This window comes from Chelonia mydas, chromosome 10, assembly GCF_015237465.2.
Source record: "Chelonia mydas isolate rCheMyd1 chromosome 10, rCheMyd1.pri.v2, whole genome shotgun sequence".
NCBI classification, from domain to species: Eukaryota; Metazoa; Chordata; order Testudines; family Cheloniidae; genus Chelonia; species Chelonia mydas.
The window spans coordinates 21,812,734-21,838,586 of record NC_051250.2 but is presented as its reverse complement, the minus strand read 5'-3'; the positions used below and the strand labels follow the sequence as shown (position 1 = coordinate 21,838,586).

General features: G+C 38.5%; 1 protein-coding gene across 18 annotated transcripts in view; it reads right to left on the bottom strand.

Moving 5' to 3' along the window:
* MRTFB (myocardin related transcription factor B) overlaps window positions 1-25,853 on the bottom strand; it is a 224,818-nt gene that overhangs the window by 65,469 nt on the left and 133,496 nt on the right. For all 18 annotated transcript variants that reach the window (XR_006284264.1, XR_006284263.1, XR_005227203.2 and 15 more), the window contains 3 exons: window positions 6,914-6,979; window positions 3,821-3,876; window positions 1,709-1,784 (listed from right to left, as the gene is read on the bottom strand). Coding sequence is in view for 14 of the 18 variants with exons in the window: in XM_043523861.1 (XP_043379796.1) it covers window positions 1,709-1,784; window positions 3,821-3,876; window positions 6,914-6,979 (198 nt within the window). In the remaining 4 variants the exon portion in view is untranslated. The remainder of the gene's footprint in view (window positions 1-1,708; window positions 1,785-3,820; window positions 3,877-6,913; window positions 6,980-25,853) is intronic.

Sequence of the window (25,853 nt, the reverse complement as noted above, 5' to 3'; positions counted from 1 at the left end):
TAAGCAGCTATATAAATGGTGGTGACCTATTAGAGAGGCACTATCAGATTTAAATGTTTAATTACAAAAAAGTCCTTTTCTATGTTACTGAAATAATTAAAACAACTTATACAACTTAACAATTTATGATATAGTATTGGTTACTTTTGACATTTCTTTCACAATTTGCATTTGATGATAGCCAGTTTCTTGTCAAGTTCACTTGCAATTCTCCAGGTTATGTTTGAATTGAAAACTCTAGAGGGTAATGTTTATTTGCTTAAAACACTCCAGTGAAATATCTTGTTTATTTGAAAAGATTTTCATTATTAAAAAAAAAAATCCTCACGAATTCTATGAGCATATTTGTACAAAGGTAAAATTTGAGTCAAATTTGACCTGAAAAACAATCTTCAATTACTTTGGCCCCAATTCAGCAAAGAATTTAAACACATTTAACTTTAAGCACCTGAGTCAGTTTAAAATTACGCAATTGCTTATGCACTTTGCCAAATCATGGCCTTTGTCACCAAAGTAAGACTACCAATTTATTCTGCTAGACTCATTAAGTAGGCTGAAGTAGAAAGAAAAAACCCATCAGGGACATTTTAAAGAATGCAGGCACTTCTTATTCTATCGTAATAATATCAGCATATATTGTAATCATGTGTGTGAAACCAAAAGTATGACACACAGAACTAATATGATTCATAAATCTAAAAGCAGATCATATTAGTAAAAATGTATACATTATAGCAGCACTCTTATAGTTAAGGGTGAGTTGGTATTTCCATTATAAACCCCAATTTTCAAAATGTAACGTCTTGGCTGTTTCCCAATATACTGTGCAGAAACTTGATATGACTTTAGCCCTAATGACAGTTTTCCTAGAACAAATATGAATGCAATCCATTAAACTGTTGTTTTTCAACTTCAAAACAAATTATTTGGAGACTCTCTTGCCAAACTCAACTATAAAAGGCTTAATTTTAAAATGTAATTTTAAAGGTTGTTAGATGTTTGTTGTGTGCTAATTTTAATGACAAAATGCAGATGGTCTGTCAATATGAAGAATCCTGATCTGAGTGTAGTATCCAAGTTCATGTTCTGAAAACTAAAAACAGCAGACTATTTCACCAAATGGAATACTGTTAATTCATTTTGGTTTTTAATACTGCTGTTTGTACATACAATGGGATTTCAATATTAAAGCATGCTAATGCCATCCCATTCAAAAACTGATTTTATTATTTCTGAGTATTAAATTTACCTGAACAGCAAGGCAACAAAATGTGGAGAGACAAGCTCATTAATGGTTAATCTACTGCGGAAAACATCCCTTAAAAGATTGTTTCAGGGCTTCCTGGAAAGACTGCAACAATGTATACTGTATGTACAACCCTTAGGAGATAGATAATACAGTAATTAACTTTATCTAATACAACACAATTTTTATTTAAGGGAAACAGTGGCTATAGAGACATCCTCCTCACAGCTGAGAAGATAGCCGTGGGCAGGAGTGTCTTCTCTGCTGTCCTATGGATTAAGGATAAAGATTCCTCCCCACTGGTTCAAGTCTCCATGGAGTGCCAATTACCTGAACTACAGATTGGCATGCAAAAGAAGTCCTGCACCTTAATAAGTACCTCATAACTAAGCTTGATTCAGTTAGATAGCCCAAAACTAAAATAAACCCTTAGCCTGAAAAACAGGATATATGGGTTCCTACCTTCCAGAATATGCATTCTGACCAATTCTGATCGATCTGGTCTGCTGCGAATCTTGTGCTTCAGAAAATTTTCAGTCTTTAAATAAAAGGGGGGTGGGGGGGGAGAAAGCGTCACACAAATGCTAATAACTACAGAACAAAGCAATTTGTTCATTCACACAAACTTTTACGAGCATCACTGTTTTCTGTTGTGGGAGAGATTTATTTTTTGTACTGAAAATTCGTCCTTATGAACAAAGCCATCAAAACTTCAGAATTTTTGGCAAGACTTTGCATTAAAGCTTAGGTTGTGGCTTTATGTTTTGTGATTACTGAAGTATTTATATTACACAGTAAGTATAGCTGACAATTTACAGGGCATAGGATAAAACTTAGTCCCCCTCCTCTGAATAGTTTACAAATAACAAGGATCCCATAAAACGACCCACCTTAAACAGACTCTGCCTAATTACCCCTCTTCCTCCAACCTAAACACACAGAGCAAGAAAGGGAGATTGAAATCTAAATCTAATTGGTGTGATTGTATGGGAATTTGGGAAATGCAGCACACTAGTACAGACATAAAATGACTCCAGTAAGCAAGACAGAAATTGCCTTTGAACTGCTTTTAAAACTCAATTTTTTTCTTTACTTGAAAGTTAGTGACATCTCTACTTCAAAGCAGCAGCCAGCACTAATGAATAAATTGCTCTTGGCCCTTGTGTTGGTACATAGAGAGCCTTCTCTACACACATTAACACATCCTGTGCAAGGGGCTGAAGGGTCTGAGTCACAATCCCTGCGTAAGCAACCCAGGAGCAATCCAGAGATACGCTGTACCATAATGCAGATCCATGTCATATTAGCACAGTTAAGACCTTTGCTATTAAAATGTGCTGTGCAAAGTAACATCCTTATTAATTTTCTTAAAAGAAACCCATCTCTTTGGAATAAGTTTGAAGATCTAGATGACTAGATTTCACAGTTTAAAGTTGGACAGTTTTATGAAGTTATGGCACGATGACTGACTCTTATTGGATTGTGCAGAGAAATTCAGGCATAGCTAACCTTGTCCTAGAGTCCAGATTTTTATTAAAAGTTTTCAAACTGTATTTTAAAAAAATTGTCAGCTGTCCTACCTATGTCTCTCTTATAAAAGATATGTATTAGAAGATATCAATTTATTCATTATCCTCCATAAAAAAGTACCAGAAGGTGGCCTGAAACAGTACTGTACATGGCAGTAGCTGTATCAATGGCCCCATCCCTTTCTACATAATTTAAGGTAATTCTGAATGTGATCCAGATCAGTGGTGACTTCTTGAATCTGAAGACAGGCAGACTGAAAATAGATCTAAGGGCAATATTCTGCATTCCACATCTGTGGAAGAACGTAAATGGAGTGGAACTGCTATGATTCTGTGTACTATGCAGCAATTCATGCACCACTGAGCTTTGTTCTTTGGTGTGTCTCCACGGCAACCAGTGGGGAAGGGAGAATGAGGAAGAATTGGTGCTGGGGAAAGGCCAGTAAATTTTACAATGATCCAAAGCTGGATCAATCTACAGAAAAAGCATGCAGGCACTACAACTGTTATTGAAGTCCGAGAGCACCGAATGTCAGGATGGATCATATGATGGCGGCATTTTTTTCCCTCTTGCCTGGATTAAGGCTTATCCAGGATGCAGTTTTAGCCACTAGAGTACCTACACTGGTACAGCTGCACGGTGCATAAAAACTTCAGCACAGGCAAGGCCTGTTTCCTTGCACAAAACCTGTCATCTTTCTCTACTGTCATTTTAACAGTGCTCTTCTTGGACTGGGGGAAGACCTGCAATAGAGTACCGTCACATTTAAACCCCCAACCTGTCTGGTATCGGTGGAGAATTAAGAACACTCCCACTCAACACAAGAGATTTGCTACAAATGTTGCATTTCAATTTTAGGGATTCTTCCAGAATATTACCATAAACTATTTGCAATGATAATAAAATGTCCTATGCAGTCTAAGAACTGCCTACCTCACATTACTGATCTATTTTTGTTTTTCATAAGTAATAAATTAGCTTTCTTTTTTCAGATATTAATAGTACGTTGATAGTTTTAAAGAAAGTATAAACTACATCCCTTACCCTGGCTCGTTCCAAGCTCTTTCTCTGCTCATGGAATGCAGCTGGGCTTTTCAAAGCTGTGAGAAGAAAGAAAGAGTTAAACTGACAGGAAATGGTTTCCAAATGAAATGCTCTAATCAGTGTATTAGTTAAGGATAGACATCTTGCACTCAACACTACATAAGGTGTGGGACTCCATTTTACTTGCCCAGCATCTGACTCTTTCTATTTATTATTTGCTTGTATTTACTGAAGGTTAAATTCATCCCTGTGCAGAAAGCTTAAGTGGGACTGAAGTACTGCATATTCTTTGTGCTGGCCCTCTGCACAGGGAGGCATTCCACTCTGAGATTGTAGCTCATTGTTAAAATATGTACAGGTTAAGTCTTTTTCTCACATAGAAAATTACTGTAACTCACTGATATAACAGAGGTACAGATTCTAAATTGGGATTTGTAGCTAAGCAAAGCTGTTGATCATGAAGGCAAAACAAACTCCACTTCTCAAGCATAGGCAGAGCACATTAGAACATTTTTAAGGTACACTGTGATACCCTAATAAATTCTAATATTTTATGTTACCTATGTCATATGCTGGTGTCCCCTAGCTATTTACCAATAAAGTGCTCTATGGTAGAATTTTATCAGCCACCATTCAAAATACTGAAATATTTTGAAATACCCTTCACTTATGATTTATTTTCTCTAATAATAAATACAGGAAAGATCAATGCACAAAACATTCAACAGGCAGGTAAAGAAATTGTCTTTTACTAAGAACTGTCTGCACTAATCTGTTTTTAAACATTGTAAAAGCACAAAATATTCAAAGTAAAGTACAGTTAAAATAGGATAGCACCATAATGCTGTGTTTCATTCTGAAGCAATTTTCAAGAAAATATAAACAATTAAGGAAAAAAATCCTGGAAACATTTGTATTTTTAAAGTGCTATCTCTTCACTTTCCTAGTGAAGTCTGTTGATTCCCAGACAGAAAAAGAAAGGTGCCCTCCGAGCCCACTCCACAGTGTAAGAAGTCTGCAACATTGTAGCTGAAAGCCCAGCTGTCCTTGAGAGATAAGGTATAGATGAAGATCACTGAGAAGTAAGGCTCCGTGTTTGTCACGGAAGTCACGGATTCCATGACTTTCCGTGACCTCCGTGACTTCTGGGGTGGCCCCTGCAGTTGGCCTGGGAGCCGCCTGAGCAGCTCAGGCAGCCCCTAGGCCAGCCGCACCAGCTGCTGCTGGGGCAGTCTCAACCCCCCCACTCCCTAGCACCAGGAGTTTGGGTGTGGGAGGCTCAGGGCTGGGGATTGGGGTGCAGAGCGGTGCTTACCGGGGGGTGGAGGAGCTCCCCAGAAGGGTGACAGGAACTCCCTTCCCTCAGTTCCTAGCTCCACGTGCTGCCTCCACCCACAGGCACCTCCTCTGCAGCTCCCATTGGACAAGGTTCCCAGCCAATGGGAGCGTCAGAACCGGGGTTTGGGGTCGAGTGGAGGCAGCACGTGGAGCTAGGAGCTGGAGGTTGCCGCTTCCCAGGAGCCAGGTAGGAAATCTGCCCCTGCCGCAGCACCCATGGTGCCCTCCCCCCAGCTGCGACCCTCCCCAGTACCCGTGCCGCCGCTCCAGCACCTGCGCCCCCGCTCAGTGCTATCCCACCCCCAAAGTTTTAGTCAGGGGTATATAGTAAAAGTTATGGACAGGTCAAGGGACGTGAATTTTTGTTTACTGCCTGTGACCTTTACTAAAAATATCCTTTACTAAAATGTAGCCTTACTGATAAGCCACTACTGTACTGAAAAGGTTAAGAGGATACTATGGTTAAGCAGTCTCAGGTGTGTTGGGTAACTGGAAACTTCCAAGAAGAGATTAATTTCAAGAAGTCATGCAAGGAATGCAACGAATTGTGACTTCAACCAGTGAAGACTTGAATATTATTTATAATAATTGTAACTAATGTATTTTTGTAATTTTAAATAGGTTTATTTGTTTATTGCATAAAGAATAATTTTTCTAATGGGGTCCATAATCTACGGAGTCCAGTCTTCTCTTACTAGACATTGTCAACTTCCACTGATTCTAAAAATGGACTAAGGTAAAGATGCTCAGAGGTAGGGGAGAAAAAAGTATTCAATGCAACTAGGGATGGTGGTATCAAAGGTGGCTTTAATCTATCTTTGCACTCCCCTGATCCTAGGGCTGCCTTCCACCCGGCTAGCATAAGTTAGAATAGCCATAGGCTGCTCTAACTTGGTCCAGCTGCTTATGGTCCCTAAAGAATGTTATGGCAGTCAGGGATAGCCAGGGCATAAAAACACCACAACCAGAGCCCTCTCCTTTTCATGGGGCATGGAGCGGTGATGGTGCTGGAGTTGGAACAGCAGCTCTATGCCACTCAAATCCCTTATGCATGGGGATCTTCTGCTGTTGATTAAACTGACTTTAGGGTACCTTTGTGCTTGTGAAACAGCCACTAACCCTAAATAAGCAAAGTCAAGGGGGAAAATGGACCTTAAGACCAAATATAGTTAGTTTACTTTAAAGTACTGAAATCATTTACAAAGAAACCATATATTTTTAAAAATACAATATAGTAATTTCAGATACATAGTACTGTAAATCCAATAAAAAGCATCTAAATTATCTACATTTTCAAACTGTAACTGTAATAAACAGTAACTTTGTTCTAGACTATATCATAGAATTAGAGATGGAAATGACTTCCTAAGTCATTCAGTAAGCCTTATTTGTCCACTTGCTTTCATTGGTGTAATTCAACCATTTGCAGTGAAGTTACTCACAGGTTAAACTGTTGTAAAGAACAATTAGGCCCAGTATTTTCTATCATTTGTCTGCTCTTATTTCAAATGTCTCCAACTCTAGGGGGACGCTAACACAGTGGCTATTCTGTCTGCAGATTAATTTAGTTTACTGTCTTTACCTTGTATTTTAAATACCTCTTATTTAAATTAGCTATAATTTTCCTGTAGGTATTACATGAACATAATCAAATGACAAAGTTATCACGACTGCTTTCCTTAGAAATTTTCATCTTCAATTATTTTATATGTCTTGAAATATGATACAAGTTACTGTAAATAAAATTAGTCTTACGTGGCATGATGCCCTGGTCCACCAGCTGTTCTCTTGTCCGTCTTTGCTGCAGCCTAAGCTGAAGTACTGGCAAAAGAAAATAGCAATCATTAATTCACATGCTATGATACTATCTCCTACTTAAAGCTGCAGAAAAGAACAATATAAATTCTAATTAAGAAGTCAAATATTTCAACTTTGAACACAATCAAAATATTTCTATTCAGTAACAGACACAGGATATTGTATAATAGGTCTGTAGATTACTTTTTAAAATCTTTGGTAATATTACATCTTCAGTAAAAACACATAGTGACTATATGTCCTTCTGACATGTCTAGAACCCAAAGCACACCAGTATTCTGTAGTGATATATTAATGCTGTTAAGAATTCAAATTTTCATATTCTATTTTATGATTTTTTTCACAAATATGATGAGATTTTTTAGATTTATGTACAACAGATTCTAGATTCAATTTCAGATTCTAATACAGAAGGATATGAATTTCAAATTAAAGAAATCACATTACACTGATTTCCTCAATAATAAAAAACAACAATAATAATAATAATAATAATAATAATAAAATTTTGCACTTATATAACATCTTTGACTTGAATATCTCAGTATTTTACAAAGGGGAATTTCTCCCATTTTAAAAATAGAGAACTGAAGAAGAGATTAATTTCTTGCTTGATTAATGAGAGATTTACCCTGTCTCAATGGTCTAATTTAAATACTGAATAAACCTGCCATTTAGTAATTTGAAGGAAGTCCTGCCCAAACTTTAGAGGTAACTATTCTATATTTTATTTAAATAATCTCCAAAGAAATCTTCATGAAATATTCAAATAGGTAGTTATTTTTTATTATTTATACTATTACAGCACATAGACGCTCTGGTCATAGACAAGGATCTCATTGTGCTAGGAGCTGTAAAAACACAAAACAAAAAGATTTGGTAGCCCAAAGTTTAATTTGGCCATCTGAAATAATTTTAAATAGAAATGGAGTTTTAATTTGGTTTCCTTTGGTGTCACTGTCTAAACTTATATAGGTCTTTAGTTTGGAAAACAGCAGAGAGTACTGGGAATAAGAACCAATGCCAAGACTTCAGGGCTGCAGTATTTTATGCACAAAATGTACTGCTTTTTAAAATAATCCATTTAGCCATTTATACTTTTCCTTATGATACTGTTAAAGCATTGTACACCACTTTCTGTAAATCCAAAATGGGGAGTCTTAAGGATGGATAAATAGACCACTATATGTTTATACTGTGCCTTACACAAAAAGGCCCTGATCTGTTTGGGACCCCTTTGCATGAATGTAATAAGTAATAATTATTGTTATTGACTTTACATGCAACAGAAAGATTTCCTGGAGTAGACCTGTAATAGACAGGTAAATCAGAGCTCTGTATCCTCATGCAAGGTATCTGAACCTGATATCTTGTCAAAGGCCCATTAAAACAGCACCCAATACAGAGCCTGATTCCGATAACCATAACACTACTCACAGCCTCACTGACTTCTATGGGATTCCTTGCATGACTAACGTGTGGCAACACCCATGCCCTTGACAGAACCAACACTGATGTTGTATTTTCAAGGAATTTAGAAGCACAGGTCCCATTGACTTTCAAGTATTCAGTTTTCCTTCATAGAGATGACTGCAGCCTCTCTTTTACAAAAATATTTTACGTTATTTGTTTTAAAAATATCTAACTTCCCTCCCCCTAATATTTTAATGTTCATCTGTAAGAGTGGTTTTATTTTCTTTAAATGTCTAAAATTTTTCATTATATTAGCAAACGAGGATAAACACAGCTTAACCAAACAATTAACCTACAGAGAAATAATAAACACATTCTCTCACAGTAAAGCATGCCTTGATACTTTGTGTGATGTAGGCTACGTAAAACAAATTATACTGCATTCTAAAGATTTCCTCTGATAACTCCTGGCTGTATGATTAGGAGACACTGTTCCCATTGTACTTCTTTAGGATTCAAACCAAACTATAAAGAACATCAAAATGAATGTAATTTTTGCAAAATTAGTCGGAGCACAGCATTAATTGTTTTCAGAGTATAAAAGGGAATCAGCTTGTTTCCTGTTTTATGAAGGGGGCGGGGAGGAGGAAGATGGCCTTCTGGCCAAAACATAAGACTGAGAGTGGAGATATCTGAATGCAATTCCAGACTCAGACACAAACCTGAAAAAAAAGGATAATACCTTCCTATGTCATACAGGCATTGAGAAAGTTAGATCATTTTAAATTGGGCTAAGCTGCACAAGTGCAAGTCATTTTTTACATTGGTCTGGCACATCCACCTCAAGGGTTGCACTCGGGCAGTTGCATTAGTGTAGCTGCACAAATACAAAAATACCAGCATAGACAAGGTCTTAGTTAATATTTGTGAGCAGCTCTGAGGTCTTCAGATAGAAAGTGCTAGAGAAGTGCAAGGTGTTGTTATTGTTAAGAACAGGAGACTTATATACTAGTCCCAACTCTGGCATTAACTCACTGTGTGATCTTGAACAAATCACTTAGCTGCCTCATGCCTCAGTTTTCCCTTCTGTAAAATAAGGATGATAATGCTTACCCACCTTTGTAAAACTGTACTTTCTGCAGAGGAAAAGCTCTGTGTAAAAGGTAATTATATTAATAATAATATTGTTGAAAGGGGAAGGAATTAAAAGTAGCTCTGCGTTTTTAAGCCGTAATGACACTACTAGAGCAGTTTTGTTTGGAGTACCTCTTTCAGGATTACAGTGTTGTTGTACACTGTACGAGTCAGGGGTGGGCAAACTTTTTGGCCCAAGGGCCACATCTGGGTGGGGAAATTGCATGCAGGGCCATGAATGTACGACTGGGGCCTGGGGTTGGGGTGCAGGGTGCAGGAGGGGTTCAGGGTGTGGGCTTCAGCCTGGCACAGCTTACCTTGAGCCACTCTGGGGTGTTAGCGGCGCACAGCGGGGCTAAGGCAGGCTCCCTGCATGCCCTGGCCCCGTGCTGCTCCCGGAAGCAGCTGGCACCACATCCCTGAGGCCCCTGAGCGTGGGGAGGGGCAAAGGGCTCCACTTGCTGCCCTCGCCTGCATGCACCACCCACCGCAGCTCCCACTGGCCAGGAACGGGGAACCGCAGCCAAAGGGAGTTTTGGGGGTGGTACCCGCAGGCAAGGGGCAGCGCGTGGAGCCCTCTGCCTGCCCCCCGCCACCAGGGGCTGCAGGGACATGATGCCGACCGCTTCTGGGAGCGGCACGGGGCCAGGGCAGGCAGGGAGCTTTAGTTTGCCAACCCCTGCTATAAGTAGTAAGGAGGGCAGAGACCAGAGAAATGTAGCAACAAAAAAGAATGTCAAGAAAATCATGTATGTGAGATGCAAATATATTAAAAATCAATATTGAGTTAATAGCATTTCCATAGCAACTTCAAAACACTCACTATATGTAATGGAATAGATTGTGGTGTTGCAATAGTTGTTAATTAGTAAGGGAACTAATGTAACCATGGAAATATTTTTCTAAAAAATTCAATTTGAATGGTTTAATTTTGATTTTTCTTTCTTTCTTGGAGCAGCATGAAGTTAAGTTGTAACTGGGGCTGTTGATTAATCGTAGTTAACTCACGATTAACTCAAAAAAATTAACTGTGATTACAAAAATTAATCACGATTAATCGCACTGTTAAACAATAGAATGCTCATTGAAATGTATTAAATATTTTGGATGTTTTTCTACATTTTCAAATATATTGATTTCTATTACAAGTGTACAGTGCTCACTTGATATTATTTTTATTACAAATATTTGCACTGTAAAAATTATCAAGAAAATAAATAGTATTTTTCAATTCACCTCATACAAGTACTGTAGTACAATCTCTTTATCGTGAAAGTGTAATTTACAAACGTAGATTTTTTGGGGGTCACATAACTGCACTCAGAAACAAAACAATGTAAAACTTTAGAGCCTACAAGTCCACTCAGTCCTACCTCTTGTTCAGCCAATTGCTAAGACAAAGAAGTTTGTTTACATTTACGGTTGATACTGCCGACTCCTTCTTATTTACAATGTCACCTGAAAGTGAGAACAGGCGTTTGCATGGCACTTTTGTAGCCGGCGTTGCAATGTATTTACATGCCAGATATGCTAAACATTCATATGCCCCTTCATGTTTCGGTCACCATTCCAGAGGACATGCTTCCATGCTGATGATGCTTGTTCAAAAAATAATGTGTTAATTAAATTTGTGACTGAACTCCTTGGGGGAGAAGGATATGTTCCTGCTCTGTGTTTTACCTGCATTCTGCCATACATTTCATGTTATAGCAGTCTTGGATGATGACCCAGCACATGTTCGTTTTAAGAATACTTTCACAGCAGATTTGACAAAACGAAAAGAAGGTACCGATGTGAGATTGCTAAGGATCAATACAGCACTCAACCCAAGGTATAAGAATCCGAAGTGCCTTCCAAAATCTGAGAGGGACAAGGTGTGGAGCATGCTTTCAGATGTCTTAAAAGAGCAACACTCCGATGCGGAAATCACAGAACCCGAATCACCAAAAAAAAATAATCAACCTTCTGTTGGTGGCTCCTGACTCAGATGATAAAAATGAACACGCGTCTGTCTGCATTGCTTTGGATTGTTATCGAGCAGAACCCGTCATCAGCATGGACGCATGTGTTTTGGAATGGTGGCTGAAGCATGAAGGGACAGATGAATCTTTAGCGCATCCGGCATGTAAATATCTTGCGATGCTGGCTACAACAGTGCCACGCAAACGCCTGTTCTCACTTTCAGGTGACATTGTAAACGAGAGGTGGCCACCAGTATCTCCTGCACATTGTAACCAAACTTGTTTGTCTGAGCGATTGGCTGAAGTAGGACTGAGTGGACTTGTAGGTTCTGAAGTTTTACACTGTTTTATTTTTGAATGCAGTTATTTTTTGTACATAATGCTACATTTGTAAGCTCAACTTTCATTATGAAGAGCTTGCACCACAGTACTAGTGTTAGGTGCTAGCCCCAACTCCTACAGGCTGGGGGGAGTTGGGGCTGCAGCTGCAGGGTGGGGGTGGTCAGGGTTCTGGGTGGGGGCCTCAGGGCTTCTGACCCTTGGGGTTCTGGGCTTCTGCCCTATGGGAGCACCAGGGCTCAAGGCTTTAGACCCAGTGGTAGTGCTGGGGCTTGGGGCTTCAGAACCACGGCTCTGTTTCTGGCTTCAGCCCCACAGGGGTCCCCGGGGCTTGGGGCTTTAGCTAAGAAGGAAGCGCCAGGGCTCCCTGCAGTTCTGCTCCCAGTTTCAGCCCCAGTGCCCCTCCCCACCAGCCATAGCTTAAGCCCCAGTGCACCTACCCCGCCAGCTGAAATCGTGAGTGGAGTAGTGGGGAGCTCCATGTCCCCCCCATGAGACTGAATCTGGGACAGAGGCATGGTGCCTGAGGAGATGCTCAGTACCGGGTCCCTTACAGGTGAATTCGGTGCCATGGAGGAGTGTCATTGCCATCTGTGTCTTGACTCCATCTCCTTCACTTGGGACTTGGCAGTGCCGAAGGTGCTGAAGGAGTGTCATAGGTGCTCACCTAAGCACGTGTCGGGATCAGGGGTAGCAACCTGGCAGGAGACCACCATTGTTTCTGTGGTGCTCTCTGCAGAGACGTCTGTGCCCTCTTCGTTGGTCTTTTAGAGGAAGGCATGTCTCCTGTCCCTGCAGCGGGGGGTGCCCGGAGAGGAGGTCTGTTGGTCTGGCTCAGGTTGGAGAGATTTCTCCATCAAGATTATTTTGAGTCTGAAATACCGGTCACACTGGGCTCTCCATTTTAGATTGCTACAGTAGGCCCCAAGACATTGGACACAGAAAGCGTGTTCATCTGAAATGGGCATTGCTTCGCAGCATGAGCTGCATTGCTTAAAGCCTGGGGAACCAGGCATCTTAAAAGTTAACCACGCCCGGTGAAGGGACGGTAAACTGGATAAAAGTAAACTTTTTTTGATAATAAAAACTAACATTAACACTAACTACAACTCTCTATATGACTAACTAATGTATTTTTTTCTGAAAGGTTTGGAAGAGTAATGAACACTGCCCCAGAGCTCCATCTTCAGCCAAGGACGATTGAGAAAAAACTGGAGGGCTCGGGTTGTGTGCACGCTAGACATGGCACCAACCGCACCATGAGATGCCTACTGCGCACGCGTGACCTGCACAGACACTGCTACCATAAATCTCTGATCGACGGAGTCAGGATGCACCAACACCGGAAGTGGAGCACCCACAGGGACAGCACTCGGAGAAGAATTAACTTTATAATATTAACCTTAAACACCTGGGTTTAGCACTAACAATTTCTTATTGAATTAGCACACAGCACTGAGGAATCCAATAACTGGTGTCCAGGGATTAAATAACACTGTATGTTCTAGTACTGGCTTCTATCTGATGTAACCATGGAAACGCAGAAAGCTCAGAATTATCATAAGACTAAATGGACAATATGTCTAAAAATCAAGTGTGTAATACCTATACAGGTTGGGTAGGCGCATTACTATTCAAACAATATGATTTAGAAGCAGCATGTCATGACTACCTCAGTGCAAAGTTTTCTCCAGACAGAATCAATTGTTTTGTTCCTTGGGTGGATCATAACTGTGCAAACATAAATTGGCTTTCCCCTATCTCCTTTAAACTTAATGATTCTTTTGACATTGCTTGTAAACAACAAAAGCCGGTGGAGTTCCTGTCCTGGCCAGAACAGAGTACAAACACACACATTGTATGTAGACCAACTTTACTCCACACTTGGGCTTGGCTTTGCTGGGAATTCAAACAACAGAAATGTAAACCACATCCTCAGCTTCTATCAGACACCCAAGTTCTCTATGCCTAATGAGTTATTCTGATGTCCTGAGCAGAGATAACAAGTTACACCTGACACTAGTCCATAGGAACCACCATCTCTGCAGGATTCCAGCACCTGTTAACACAGTGGATCAATATGAAAATGAATGCTGGTACTATTACAATAGGTATGAGGAATCCAGTCAGTCATCAGTGGGATCCATCTACCATAACAGACAGATGGTTCGCTTTCTGTAAAAAGATGTGATTTTTGATGTTTACAATTCCTACTAGGCTGTTCATCTTGTTACTTGGTTCGATTGAGTCTTCCCTTATGAGTCTTATGATGGCCCATTACCTTAGGCCTAGGGAAGCTGAAAATTGCAGCAGACAGAACTACAATTTGATTACATTATTTCCTACCTTTTTGGGGGTTCCTGACAAGATCATCAGAAAACTTTTTGAACAGCTAAGGCTATTTTAACACCATAATAAAACACTTTCAGGTGTTAGTATATCCAACATAAAAAGTAATTCTAAGATTGGTCTCCACACTACAAATCCACAACACAATTTTGTATGATTGGTAATCTCTGTTTGAAATCCCTCCCCAACTGGAACAGCAGTATGGACTGGAAGCTTTGTGAGTGGGAAGCTTGCGCAGTATCTACTCCTTCAGCCTGGCTCAAATAAGTGCTATTAGTTTCTCACTTTATGAAACACTAATTATTCAAAAATTTCAAAGAAAAAAATTACTGTAGGCTAGAACAAAAATTACTGTAGGCTAGTACAAGGTCTTAGTGCAGGAACAGATAGCGTTACCATATTTTTATTTAATCAGTTTGGCTGATAAACTACATGAAAGGGGTGGAGGTTTACTGGTTTGAGATACTTGATTTTGCACTTGTATATCTTAAAAACTTTCAAGATATACACAAATTAGGTATGTCAATTTATTTGTTAATTACTGGGTCAGATTGTTTCCCCCAGATCACCACAGAGATGATCTTCCCATTCTTGCATAGAAGGGGTAAGACTACTATTTAGCATTGTGCTCCCTTCCCAAGACAACATGGATGAGGCTCTGTGGGATCAGGATCCACAGCTGGAAAGAGAATGAGGGAAGGGGAGTGGGCAGCCTCATGCTGATTGGGAGGGAGGAAGACATAACATTCCCAATGGAGCTTACTTGGAAAACGAATATTACCAGAGCTTCTATTAACAGTTTCATAATGGGGCTGGTGATGTCAGCAGCAGCCATGGGAGAGGGGAATCCTGGCAGTACAGATCTATTACAGCTGGCGATTCAGGGCCTCCATATGCATAGCACTGACCTCCTGAGACGCATATGGGGTTTGAAGTGTGGCTTATTATGGGGGGAAGGGGCAAACCCTTGCTCTAAGGGAGCAATATGTGAGAGGTTCAGCAATGGAATCCTTTCAATACTTTTCTTCCTCTTTCACCTTCTTACGCAGGTTTTACCATGAGAAAGGGTGATCCAGCCCACAGTTTGGTATTTTGAAGTTATTTTTTAAATAGCTAGAATAAAAAAAACCCTGAAATAGCAGCTTTTGTGCCAACTCAGGAAAGGAGTAACATATGAGAAAATTCATCTTCATTCCTCATACAAGGGCAAGATTGCATCCACTTCCAATTCTATGCTCAGCAGCAGAGTCATTACACTGTTGGCTCTTCACTGAAGGAACCTGTACATGGTTCAAAACTTTTCTGAGGCTATGTTAAGGACCATGGTCAGGGGAAGCTGATACCCTCACAGATATAAATAGATCAGTCAAAAGTGACAATGAGAAGGCTGATGAGTTAGGCAGAATTTGCAGAAAAATGTCAAGGCAAAATTAGCCTTTAATTAGTGGAAAGAAGATGCCTCCTGGGACACAATCTCAAGGCAATTCTGAAACTCAACAGCAGTGTCCTTTTTAGTGACTTAAACATTAGGTTAAATTAGTGAATGTGAGAGAAGTGGGTACTACAAAAGGGTATTATTCCATCTATATCTAGAGTGACCTGGGTATTCTTTACAATGAATAGCCTTAATTACTTTAGTCTCAACTTTTACAATTATGTTTGGCAAAAACATATAAAATATTTTATTTTAAAGTGCAAATATTGCCCACAACATCCATTTGTGCTATTACCAAATATACAGATTATTTTTGGGAGGACAGGGCATACTTGTATCCCCATATCCCCAAGGCTCCACCCACCACCTTAAGGATTTGGATTTCTATTGGCAAGTTTCCAAGTCCGGAGGAAAAAAGGAAAGAGCTAACACTGATGTCTGCCAATAAAAGTAAAACCAAATAACCTCTTTAAAGCTCTTAATAAGGCATAAGTATTTCCTAAAATACACCTTAAAAATAGTTTGACTGAAAAGGGACTGAATTGCTCAGCTTTCTCTGAAAATTGTTGCTGCGCCAAAGCCTCGGTGTCAGGCTTCAGTTTTGAATCCTGTCCTCCAGCACAGATAACACAAAGGGGCAGGAACAAGCCATATTATAGCAGTACTCAGCACTAATATCATGTGGATTGAAGAGAGAACAGGCATGTTCTTATTACATGAGATCATTGAAACAACCAGTACTATAAGAATGGCTGCTGCCAAAATACCTATATATAAGGTTAACAGAATTTACACTAATTGTTTGAATTAATGATACTTTATACCTGTCAGAAAAACAGTGCAGGCTAAGCCTTCTCCAGGGTTTCAGTGTGGAACGTGTGCCCTAAAAAATAAAAATCAACCTATTTTCCATGTAGAGTGAAGCGATCATGGAAAATTTGCCAGTCAAAAATATGAAAAAAATCCATCCCTTAACAGTCATTTTGTTTTGTGCATGATAAATTATTAACAGGAAGTAAATGTTCTCCCCCCACTCTTTATTTTTTCAATTGAATCAGAATGCTCAGTTAATAATTTCATGATCACATTTCATTGCCATATAATTCCCAGCACACAGCTCTACCATAACTGAGTGGGTGGCCGTGCTGCATATTTATCAATATTTTATTCTAGTAGTGCCTAAAGCCCCCAGTCAGGATCAGGCTGATTGTGCTAGGTGATACACAAACGAACAATAAAAGCTGCTCCCTACCCTAAAAAATGTACAGTTTAATGGGACATGTTGCAACAGACAGAGGGAGCAAGGGCAGGAAGATGAGGGAAAAAGTAATAAGAACACTTGTGTACACAGGCCAGGTCTACACAACTAGGTGGTTTTGACAATGTTTCTTTCTTTTTTAAAAAAATATGTTGCATATATCAACAGCGAAGTGGCTTTTGATTTGACTGGCTTGCACTGAAACGAGCTGGTGTCCCAGATGTTCTGCTAAATCTGGTGCATGACCTTCATTCCGGTACTGGTGCAAGAGAGCAGTGTTTCCATACAACCTCAAGTGTGCAGCAGGGATACATTCTTGCTCTGGCACTATTCTGTCAAAATATCAACTGGATATTAAGATTTGCCACTCCACATACCAGAGTCAAGCTGGTCAAGAACTTTTCACCAAACAAAACTATGATGACAATGCTGGCTTGCTTACAGAGAAGCCAGGGAATTTCAGCCCTGCCCTTCAAAGTTTCCAAGATGTCACACACACTATGGAATTGAATATCTCATGGCAGAAGACCAAGATCTAGAAGCTCGGAGCTGAAGCACCAGAACCTTTGGTACAGATGGGGTCGAACACTGTAGAGTGCATTTTTATGAGTTCAACTACCTAAGATGCAAGCAGAGATCAAACGGTCACAGCAAACTGGATGTGCTCCAACAAGCAGCTCATGCTGCCTACTGCATGAAGTCCATGTCTCACTTACGGATGCAAAAACATCTCTGCTCTAAGACAAAGTTCAGGATCTCTCAAATCTGTATACTTCCTGTACTCCTAGATGGGTCAGAAAACTAGACCTTCTCACAGGGAGACTTGGAGTGGCTGTTTCTGCACAGGATGTTCATGCTGTGGCCAAGTTGCAAACCTAACCCAATACATCACAGATGACTGAAACATGTAAAATTACAGGGCCTGTGTTTGTTGAACTGTCAGCTGCTTACGACACTGTGAACAATTGTGTATTTCTATTTAAACTGGCAAGAATTTTGAGAAATAGCAAGATGCTCCAGGTCATCTCCTTGGAGTTCAAAAATCAACATTCTTTGTTGAGCTAGGTGATCAAAATAGTCCATGACACACTCAGTGCAATAGATTGCCCCAAGGATCAATGCTATTACCCTTGCTGTTTAACATATACACAAATGACCAACCAGAATTCCCCTGACATGTGAAGATTCATTTATGCAAGTGATCTTTGCATTGCCATCCAATCGAAAAGATTTAAGGACACTGAGCACAGTTTAGTTGGATTCCTGAGTGTACTCAGAAATTATCATCATACATAGTTCCTGAGCAAGACACAAGTGTACGCCTTTCACCAAAACACCATCGGGCTAAGCAAAAACTTCAAATATTGTGGGATAGTATAATCTTTGAGCACTGTAAACATCTGGTGTACTTGAGGGGGAGGGAAGGTCAACTGCGGCGCACTGTGGCCCAATATGGTCGTGCTTGAGCCATGCACACAAAATTGATACCAAACTCAGTCAATCCTGTAGGATCATCATTGGTACTTTGTAACTGACTCCTACACTGTTGCTATACTGCCTTGCATGGATTACACCATCATACATGATGCAGGATGTCTTCAGTAAAAAAAGAGAGACAAAAACAAGTGCATAAACCAAGACTTCCACTGTATGGACATATTCCACTAACCTAGACGCTGAATTACAGAAAGATAAGTAACAATACTGGGTCATGGCTACGGTGTAGAAGGGACAAACAATAATGATGACCTCTTCCTGAATCAAGCATAATTATCCACATAATATCACTCATACCACTGAAGAGAGAGCCAAGAATCACTCTGTCTCAAAGGCCCTGAGCCAGAACCTTAGATTCATAGATTCCAACGCCAGAAGGACCACTGTGGTCATCTAGTCTGACCATCTGTAAGACACAGGCCATAGGACTTTCCCAAAATAACTTCTAGAGTATATCTTTTAGGGAAACATCCAATCTTTATTTAAAAATTATCAGTGATGGTGAATCCACTACAAATTTTAGTAAGTTATTCCAACCCACAAAGTCTTGAAGCATGTACATAATTTTAGGCATTTTATAATTTCCATTTACTTCTATCAGACCACTAGCATGCTTAAAGCTAACCATATATGTAAGTGTTTGGAGAAATAAGGCCTATGTTAGCACCAATGCACGAACTAGGCTACTGAAGACAGACAACTTTTTGTAACTTACAGGATCTGACATATCTCCTCCATAACGCTGGTAATTGAGGGAATAAAGTCTCAAAACTGCCTCTGAACAAAAGCTATAAACTGAGCTGTCAGCCAAATCACTGGTTAGCTCTAGATTGTGTAATTTATTTAAAATCAGCACTTGATCGCAACATTAACATTTGGCTTTCACATTCTTAGAAAAGCCTCCTTATAAATTTTACACAACGGGAGTCAATATATTAATCACTTAAAAGGAGTACTTTCTAATAAAATCAATTTTGTTTACCTTTATCCTATTGTTACTGAGTGGTTTCTTTGGAACTTAATTGAAAAAATGTTAATTTCTTACAATCAGAATGCCAGATCCTCAACTGATTTAAAAATCAGTATAGGTCTGTCTATTGACTTCAGTGGTGTTGTGCAGATTTTCACCAGGCGAGGATCTATTCCACAGAGGCTAGAGTTCCCACTATTAATTCATTTAGTGTTAGCATATCAGGAAATCTCTACATCTACAGACAAAGGAATAAAGATGGTGTGTACGGAGTAAACGGTTCTCTGGTAACCACATATGTAACAGAATGTACCTTACTGTTCTGAGATACATTGCAGTCTAGTTGTGGATTACATAGAAGTAGTTTAATTGTGCTCCATCTCCCGACAGTGAATATTGTTAAGAGTTCACATACTGTAAGATTCAAAGGGGGGCAAAAGGTTAAGCATGAACAGCAACAAAGGAAAAAGGCCCTGCAGCACATCATTGAATGCCTTGCTGTTTGAGTACATGGAGGCAAGCATATATAAAGAAGCAAATTCACAATCACCAATACATCACATCACATTTTATATATGGTCTACTGAAGAGTGACAAATTAATGTGTCTTATTTCTGGAGTAATGAAAATTGTGTGAAAGGTAGAACTGATGAAAATAAAAGGTATGGTATTATTAAAGCATCTTAAGTAAATACACCATTATCAAAGTTAAGATAAGTGATTTTCAGCTGCTGTGGTATTCATGGGATGAACTGGTAATTTGTATGCTATGGAAAAGGTGTCTCCAAGTAGTCATATGTAATCACAAGAACTGGAATGTAAAGAGGCCAAAAATAAATTGATAGCTGTCCTGTAGGAACAATGCTATCTATATTGATTGACAGGCTTTCATCACTGCTCCTTGTCTTGAACAAAACCAGAGCTCACATCGTGCATAGTAATCCTAGCACTAATTCCAAATCCTATGCATTTCAGATAGAACATAAAGTTTGTTTTTTTTAAAGTAGGTGTTATGAAATGAGGCTCCAAATGGCTGTTGAAAGTTCAGGCTGTTTAGGGGATTTGTTATAAACACTGTAAATCTCTGGGGAGGGACTAGTAAAATAATGTATACACCTTTCAAATGATTACACCTGTGGAAAAGGCAAAAATAAAATAATGTAGCTAGAAAAATATGTTTTAAATGCTCTCTGTACAATTTTCTAATTATTTCTCCCGAAGTTAAAACACTGCAGATATTAGCTGTTTAGATAAGAACATAGATGATGTTGGGAAAATGGCATTTCCAGCATTCTGCCTTGGAAATTAACAGGAGTTCTGACAACTCTACTGCTGGCTGCTGCTCTGGCTGCCATGGAAACAGACAGCGCTCAAAATGGGACAGATTCCTTTAAACCAATTGCTGTTCCACAAAAAGTCTGTGGTGGGTTTTTTGTTTTTTCTGTTTTTGTTTTTCTGAAACAGAAATTAGTTTAAAGCAACTTGTTCTGCTCTTGGTGAGACAAAGTCCCTCTAGAATGCTGCGCATGAAATATAGAACCACAGTAACAATGGACACAAAAGATTCTCTGGATAGATCTATCACTTCTAAATAACAGGATTGAGATACTTTTTAAAAGTCACAATATACCTGTAACTGTAGTTATTTGACATTGAGACTTTGAAATATAAGACACAATGAGTGAGTAAAGTCACAATAAAGCAGCACAAAATAGTGTATCGAGCGAAGTGAATGATATAGCTAAATACTCTAAACATAAAGTTTGGAATGCCTAGAATACTAAAGCCAGAGATTCACATCCCAGGAAGGTCAAATCAGTCCTTTATCTTTCCTAGCTACATAAATGGAGCAACAGGTAGTTAATTCTAATGTTTATCTTTTGACTACTACTAAAAAGAACAAGGTCCTGTTTGCTCTGCATGGACTTTAAAGATCCCATGGCACTTTCCTAAAGAGAAGGGAATTATGCCAAAATGCTGTATCATATGTAATTGCGACCCTCCATCTCCAAGGAAAGTGCATTTCACTAGTGTTGTACCATATTTATATAGTTATAAAATACTCTGGAATTAAATGTTAGGAATTTTCAGAGAATGTTTAATTGTTGGATATAAAACTGAAAATTCAAAATGTAAAAATTAGGATGTTTTGGAGAGTAGCTGTTCTTTCTGCTATTTATTATTCACTGTAGAGGCTTGTGAAGGATTATGGAATATGTTGTTTCTCACTCCGTATTACTCATCCTGTATGTTTCCAAAATCACAAATTTGATGATCACATTGTGTTCTTTTGGTTTCCATAGCATTCACAAATTTGATAACAACATTCTTTTGGTTTCCATTGCAGAAAAAGTGATTTCATTATAACGGAAGTGTTAAGCTGCCTGTGATCTGGGGGAAGAGCCTAGAGACGAACTGCATAGGATTTCACAGGCAAAACTGAAACGTAATAAAGGTTTTTGGTCTCACTTCCTGTCTATTACAAGAAGTAAATAAATAATATCTTAAATGATATTTAATATAATAAAAATCACTAATTCACAATGAAGTAGAAAGTTGCCATCTTAGTCTGATGACAGTTTGTGACAAAGAAAGTTCAGCTCAGCACAAGAATACATTCACAATAGGTTAGAAATCTGAGACTTGTGTGTGTTAAGGTAATTTAAATTATAAGAATCAAAGTTCTGTAAAGAGTTCTTTATTATTATTATTATTAAATTAATAAACACGTTGCTTATCCATTTTATATACAGGTCCTTTTTTGGTCAATAATAGAACATACTTCAAAACCAGCTGGAAATGTCTAGAGCCTTTTAAGCATTCACATTCTGAGGAGTACTTCCTTTGTTCCTTTTAGTTTCATCAGCTGAAAAGTATAGTCAATAAGTGCAAACAGCTGGAATTTACACTGTTGAGTGCTTTGCAGAGCTTACAGAATCTCTATGCATGATACAGTAGTTCCATAGAAACTCTTCAGGATTCTTGAAAGAAATTCTGAAAAACCCTGCAGGATCCCATAAACTCCTGGAAACTGTACCACAGAGATTGCAGGCTTTTGTATGTCAGCCAACATCACTGTGTAAGTGTCTCCAGAGGAAGCGCTCCATTGCATGCATGTAGAAAATGAAAAGATACATTGGAAGGAAAACTAATTAAAGGCAATTTTTCTGACATTAAAAAAAAAAAAACCTATTAGACAATATAACCCAGAAGGTCTATCATGTCATTCATCAATAACTGAGGAACGGACAATCTGTGTCATACATTATTGCTATGGAACATTTATTATTTGGAAACAAGTCTGGACATAAATTTATCTTCAAATTTAGGTTGTTAGAATCCTTGCTGCAAGGACTGTTCTAGATATAAAATCTAAACTTCCCACAATTTTTTCCAAATTTATATAATGAGAAAATAATCTTCATCTGCTTTGTGTGGAGAGAGAGGAGAAGTTAATGTTTAAAAAACCCCAAAGGTTTTGTGAAATTCGGTACAGTCATATAAGCAAAAATTATGCTTTCTAAATTTCTAGGTATTTTTCTAACCATTTCATAAATAGTTGCTGAGACTTCCTTTTTTTAAAAAAAAACTCATTCACACGTCCTCATATAGCCTTAAGATCCGGAGAGGAAGGATGGCCTTGTGGTTAAGGTACTGGCCTGGAACTCATCAAACCTGGGTTCAACTTCCAAATCTACTACAGACTTACTCCCTGACACGTCGCTGTGGCTTTAATCCCACCGAGACTCATGTAAATATGATTAACTTTATGCACAATAATCTTGATTTAGCAAAGCTCTTAAGCATGTGCTTACCTTTAAAATCAATGGGACTTAACCATGTGTTTGAAGTTACTTACATACTAAAAAGAACGAGGAGTACTTGTCTCACCTTAGAGACTAACAAATTTATTTGAGCATATGCTTTCGTGGGCTAAATCACACACACACACAGAGAACCTGAAAAAATGGGGGTTGCCATACCAACTCTAATGAGACTAATTGATTAAGATGGGCTATTACCAGTCGGAGAACATTTCAACCTCCCTGGACACTCAATTACAGACCTAAAAGTCACAATTATTCAACAAAAAACCTTCAAAAACAGACTCCAGTGAGAAACTGTAGAACTGGAATTAATTTGCAAACTGGACCCCATTAAATTAGGCTTGAATAAAGACTGGGAGTGGATGAGTCATTACACTAACTAAAAAACTATTTCCCCATGCTAATTTTTCCCCTACTATTACTTACACCTTCTTGTCAACTGTTTGAAATGGGCAATCCTGATTATCATTACAAAAGTTTTTTTTCTCTTGCTGATAATAGAGCACCTTAATCAATTAGTCTCGTTAGAGTTGGTATGGCAACCCCCATTTTTTCATGTTCTCTGTGTGTGTGTGTATATATATATATATATATATACACACACACACACACACACATATATATATATATATATATATCTTCCTACTGTATTTTCCACTGCATACATCTGATGAAGTGGGATTTAGCCCACAAAAGCTTGTGCTCAAATAAATTTGTTAGCCTCTAAGGTGCCACAAGTACTCCTCGTTCTTTTTGCTGATACAGACTAACACGGCTACCACTCTGAAACCTGTTACATACTAAAGTGATTGCTGAATAAGAACAGTTTCCTGAATCACGTCCTGTGAGCAGTCCCACCGTCTTAAATGGGATTACTCACAGTGCATAGAATTAAGCACGTTCATAAATCTCGGCAGGACGGGGGCTCTGAACTCTCTGCTTTAAATGTGGATAACACTATTTTCCCTTTCTTATACCTCTTCTCTCTTGTCTATTTAGATCGTAATTCTTCAGGGCAAGAACTCTCTCTTATTTCTGAGTATGCATATTGGGTCCCTGATCTCAACTGAGCCCTGTAGGTACTACTGTAGGTACATAAATATGCTATTCTACAACAGAAGACTCTAGGATCAAATTTGCAAAAGCACTTAAGTCATTTAGGAACTTAACTCCCATTGACTTATAATGGGACTTAAGCATCTAAGTGACTTAGGCATGTCTGACATTTTTGAAAACGTTGTTGAAGTACAATCATATGATTAGACATTACCATAAAATTACACTAACAGTTTAAAAAGATTTTTTGTTGGTTAATACAGTGAAGATTTCTAGCCAAATCTACATGTAGAATTTAGATCTTGAATTCTTTTCACTGAAAATGGACGGAAAGCAAAGTAGTCCTGCCTGAGGTTGTTTACAGGAAAGTAGGGTAGTTAGGATTTCCTCCCTCTGATCTGCAACAGGAAGTTATGAAATGTACCTTGTACAATTTCATCTTCTAAACTCCTAATGCCCTTTATTTTATACAGTAACTTGTTTTTAAATTAGTGTGGGTTTCATTTTCATTGTAATTTTTAACACTCAGCAACAGAAACATTTTTTCTCTAATAAAGGATAATTAATCAAAAAGGGAAAAACTTACAATATTCTTGATTAGTGGGAAATTACCTTTACTGTGTAGGGATTTTAAAATTCAGCATACTTAAGCAAATCACATTAGGACCTTCAAAAGGTTATCATCATCTAGAATTACAATAAGACACCTAACCAATACTGGATTGCCAGCAGAATTCTAAATTTCTTCATTCTTGAGTTTTCCTGTGAGAATTGTCACGGCTCTCACTATTAGTGAATACCATCTGTAAAATCCTCCATCCAAAAGGATTTCAAGGTAAGGGATGGTGGAAGTAGCCAAATCTTTATTTTAATAAGAGAGTAATCATTAACATTTCAAATTATCTTATTTTAGAAAATACTGTTCTACCAAATATAGTTCAAATAAATGATTTACAGTGTCACTTACATAAAAAATAATATAGAACTATATATCTGAACTGCATAAATTAGTATAGCCCTTAAAATGTTCTGGTGACACTATAAATTACAACAACAAAGCTGACCCTTTTTGTTTGTGTCACTAAAACATCAAGGCAGATTTGCAATGTAGTATACATAGCATCCTAAACCAGATTAATAAAACAGAAATTTCCCTCATTGTTCAGTAATGAATGTCAAAGCATGAAATAAATGTAATAAGTTATTATTTCTTTACTATACTTATTTACCCTTTAGAGTGCAATTCATTTTAAAATTCAAGCTGCCAAGTGGCAAAAATTTGTAGGGGGAAGGAAGGCAAATACACAAGGATGCTGAAAAAATACAGAAAAAGAAAGAAAAAGAGGTTGGGGGAACCTCAATTTTCAACCACATTAATATCAAATAATTTAATCCCCAAGACATTCATAAGTTTAGGCTATTGCAAGATTCATTACTTGTGGTTTGTCACCACTCTGATGGAATTACAACCTTGTAATGTACAGCTGGAGTACATTATTCTATATATTATGTGCAATTCTAGTGTAGTCGGTTTTAAAATATATAATAATGTTAATTACATGGTTATTTATTAACCCACCCCACTCTTCTGTTTATTGGTTCTTTCACTACTTTCTCTCCTTCTTATCCTTCCCTTTA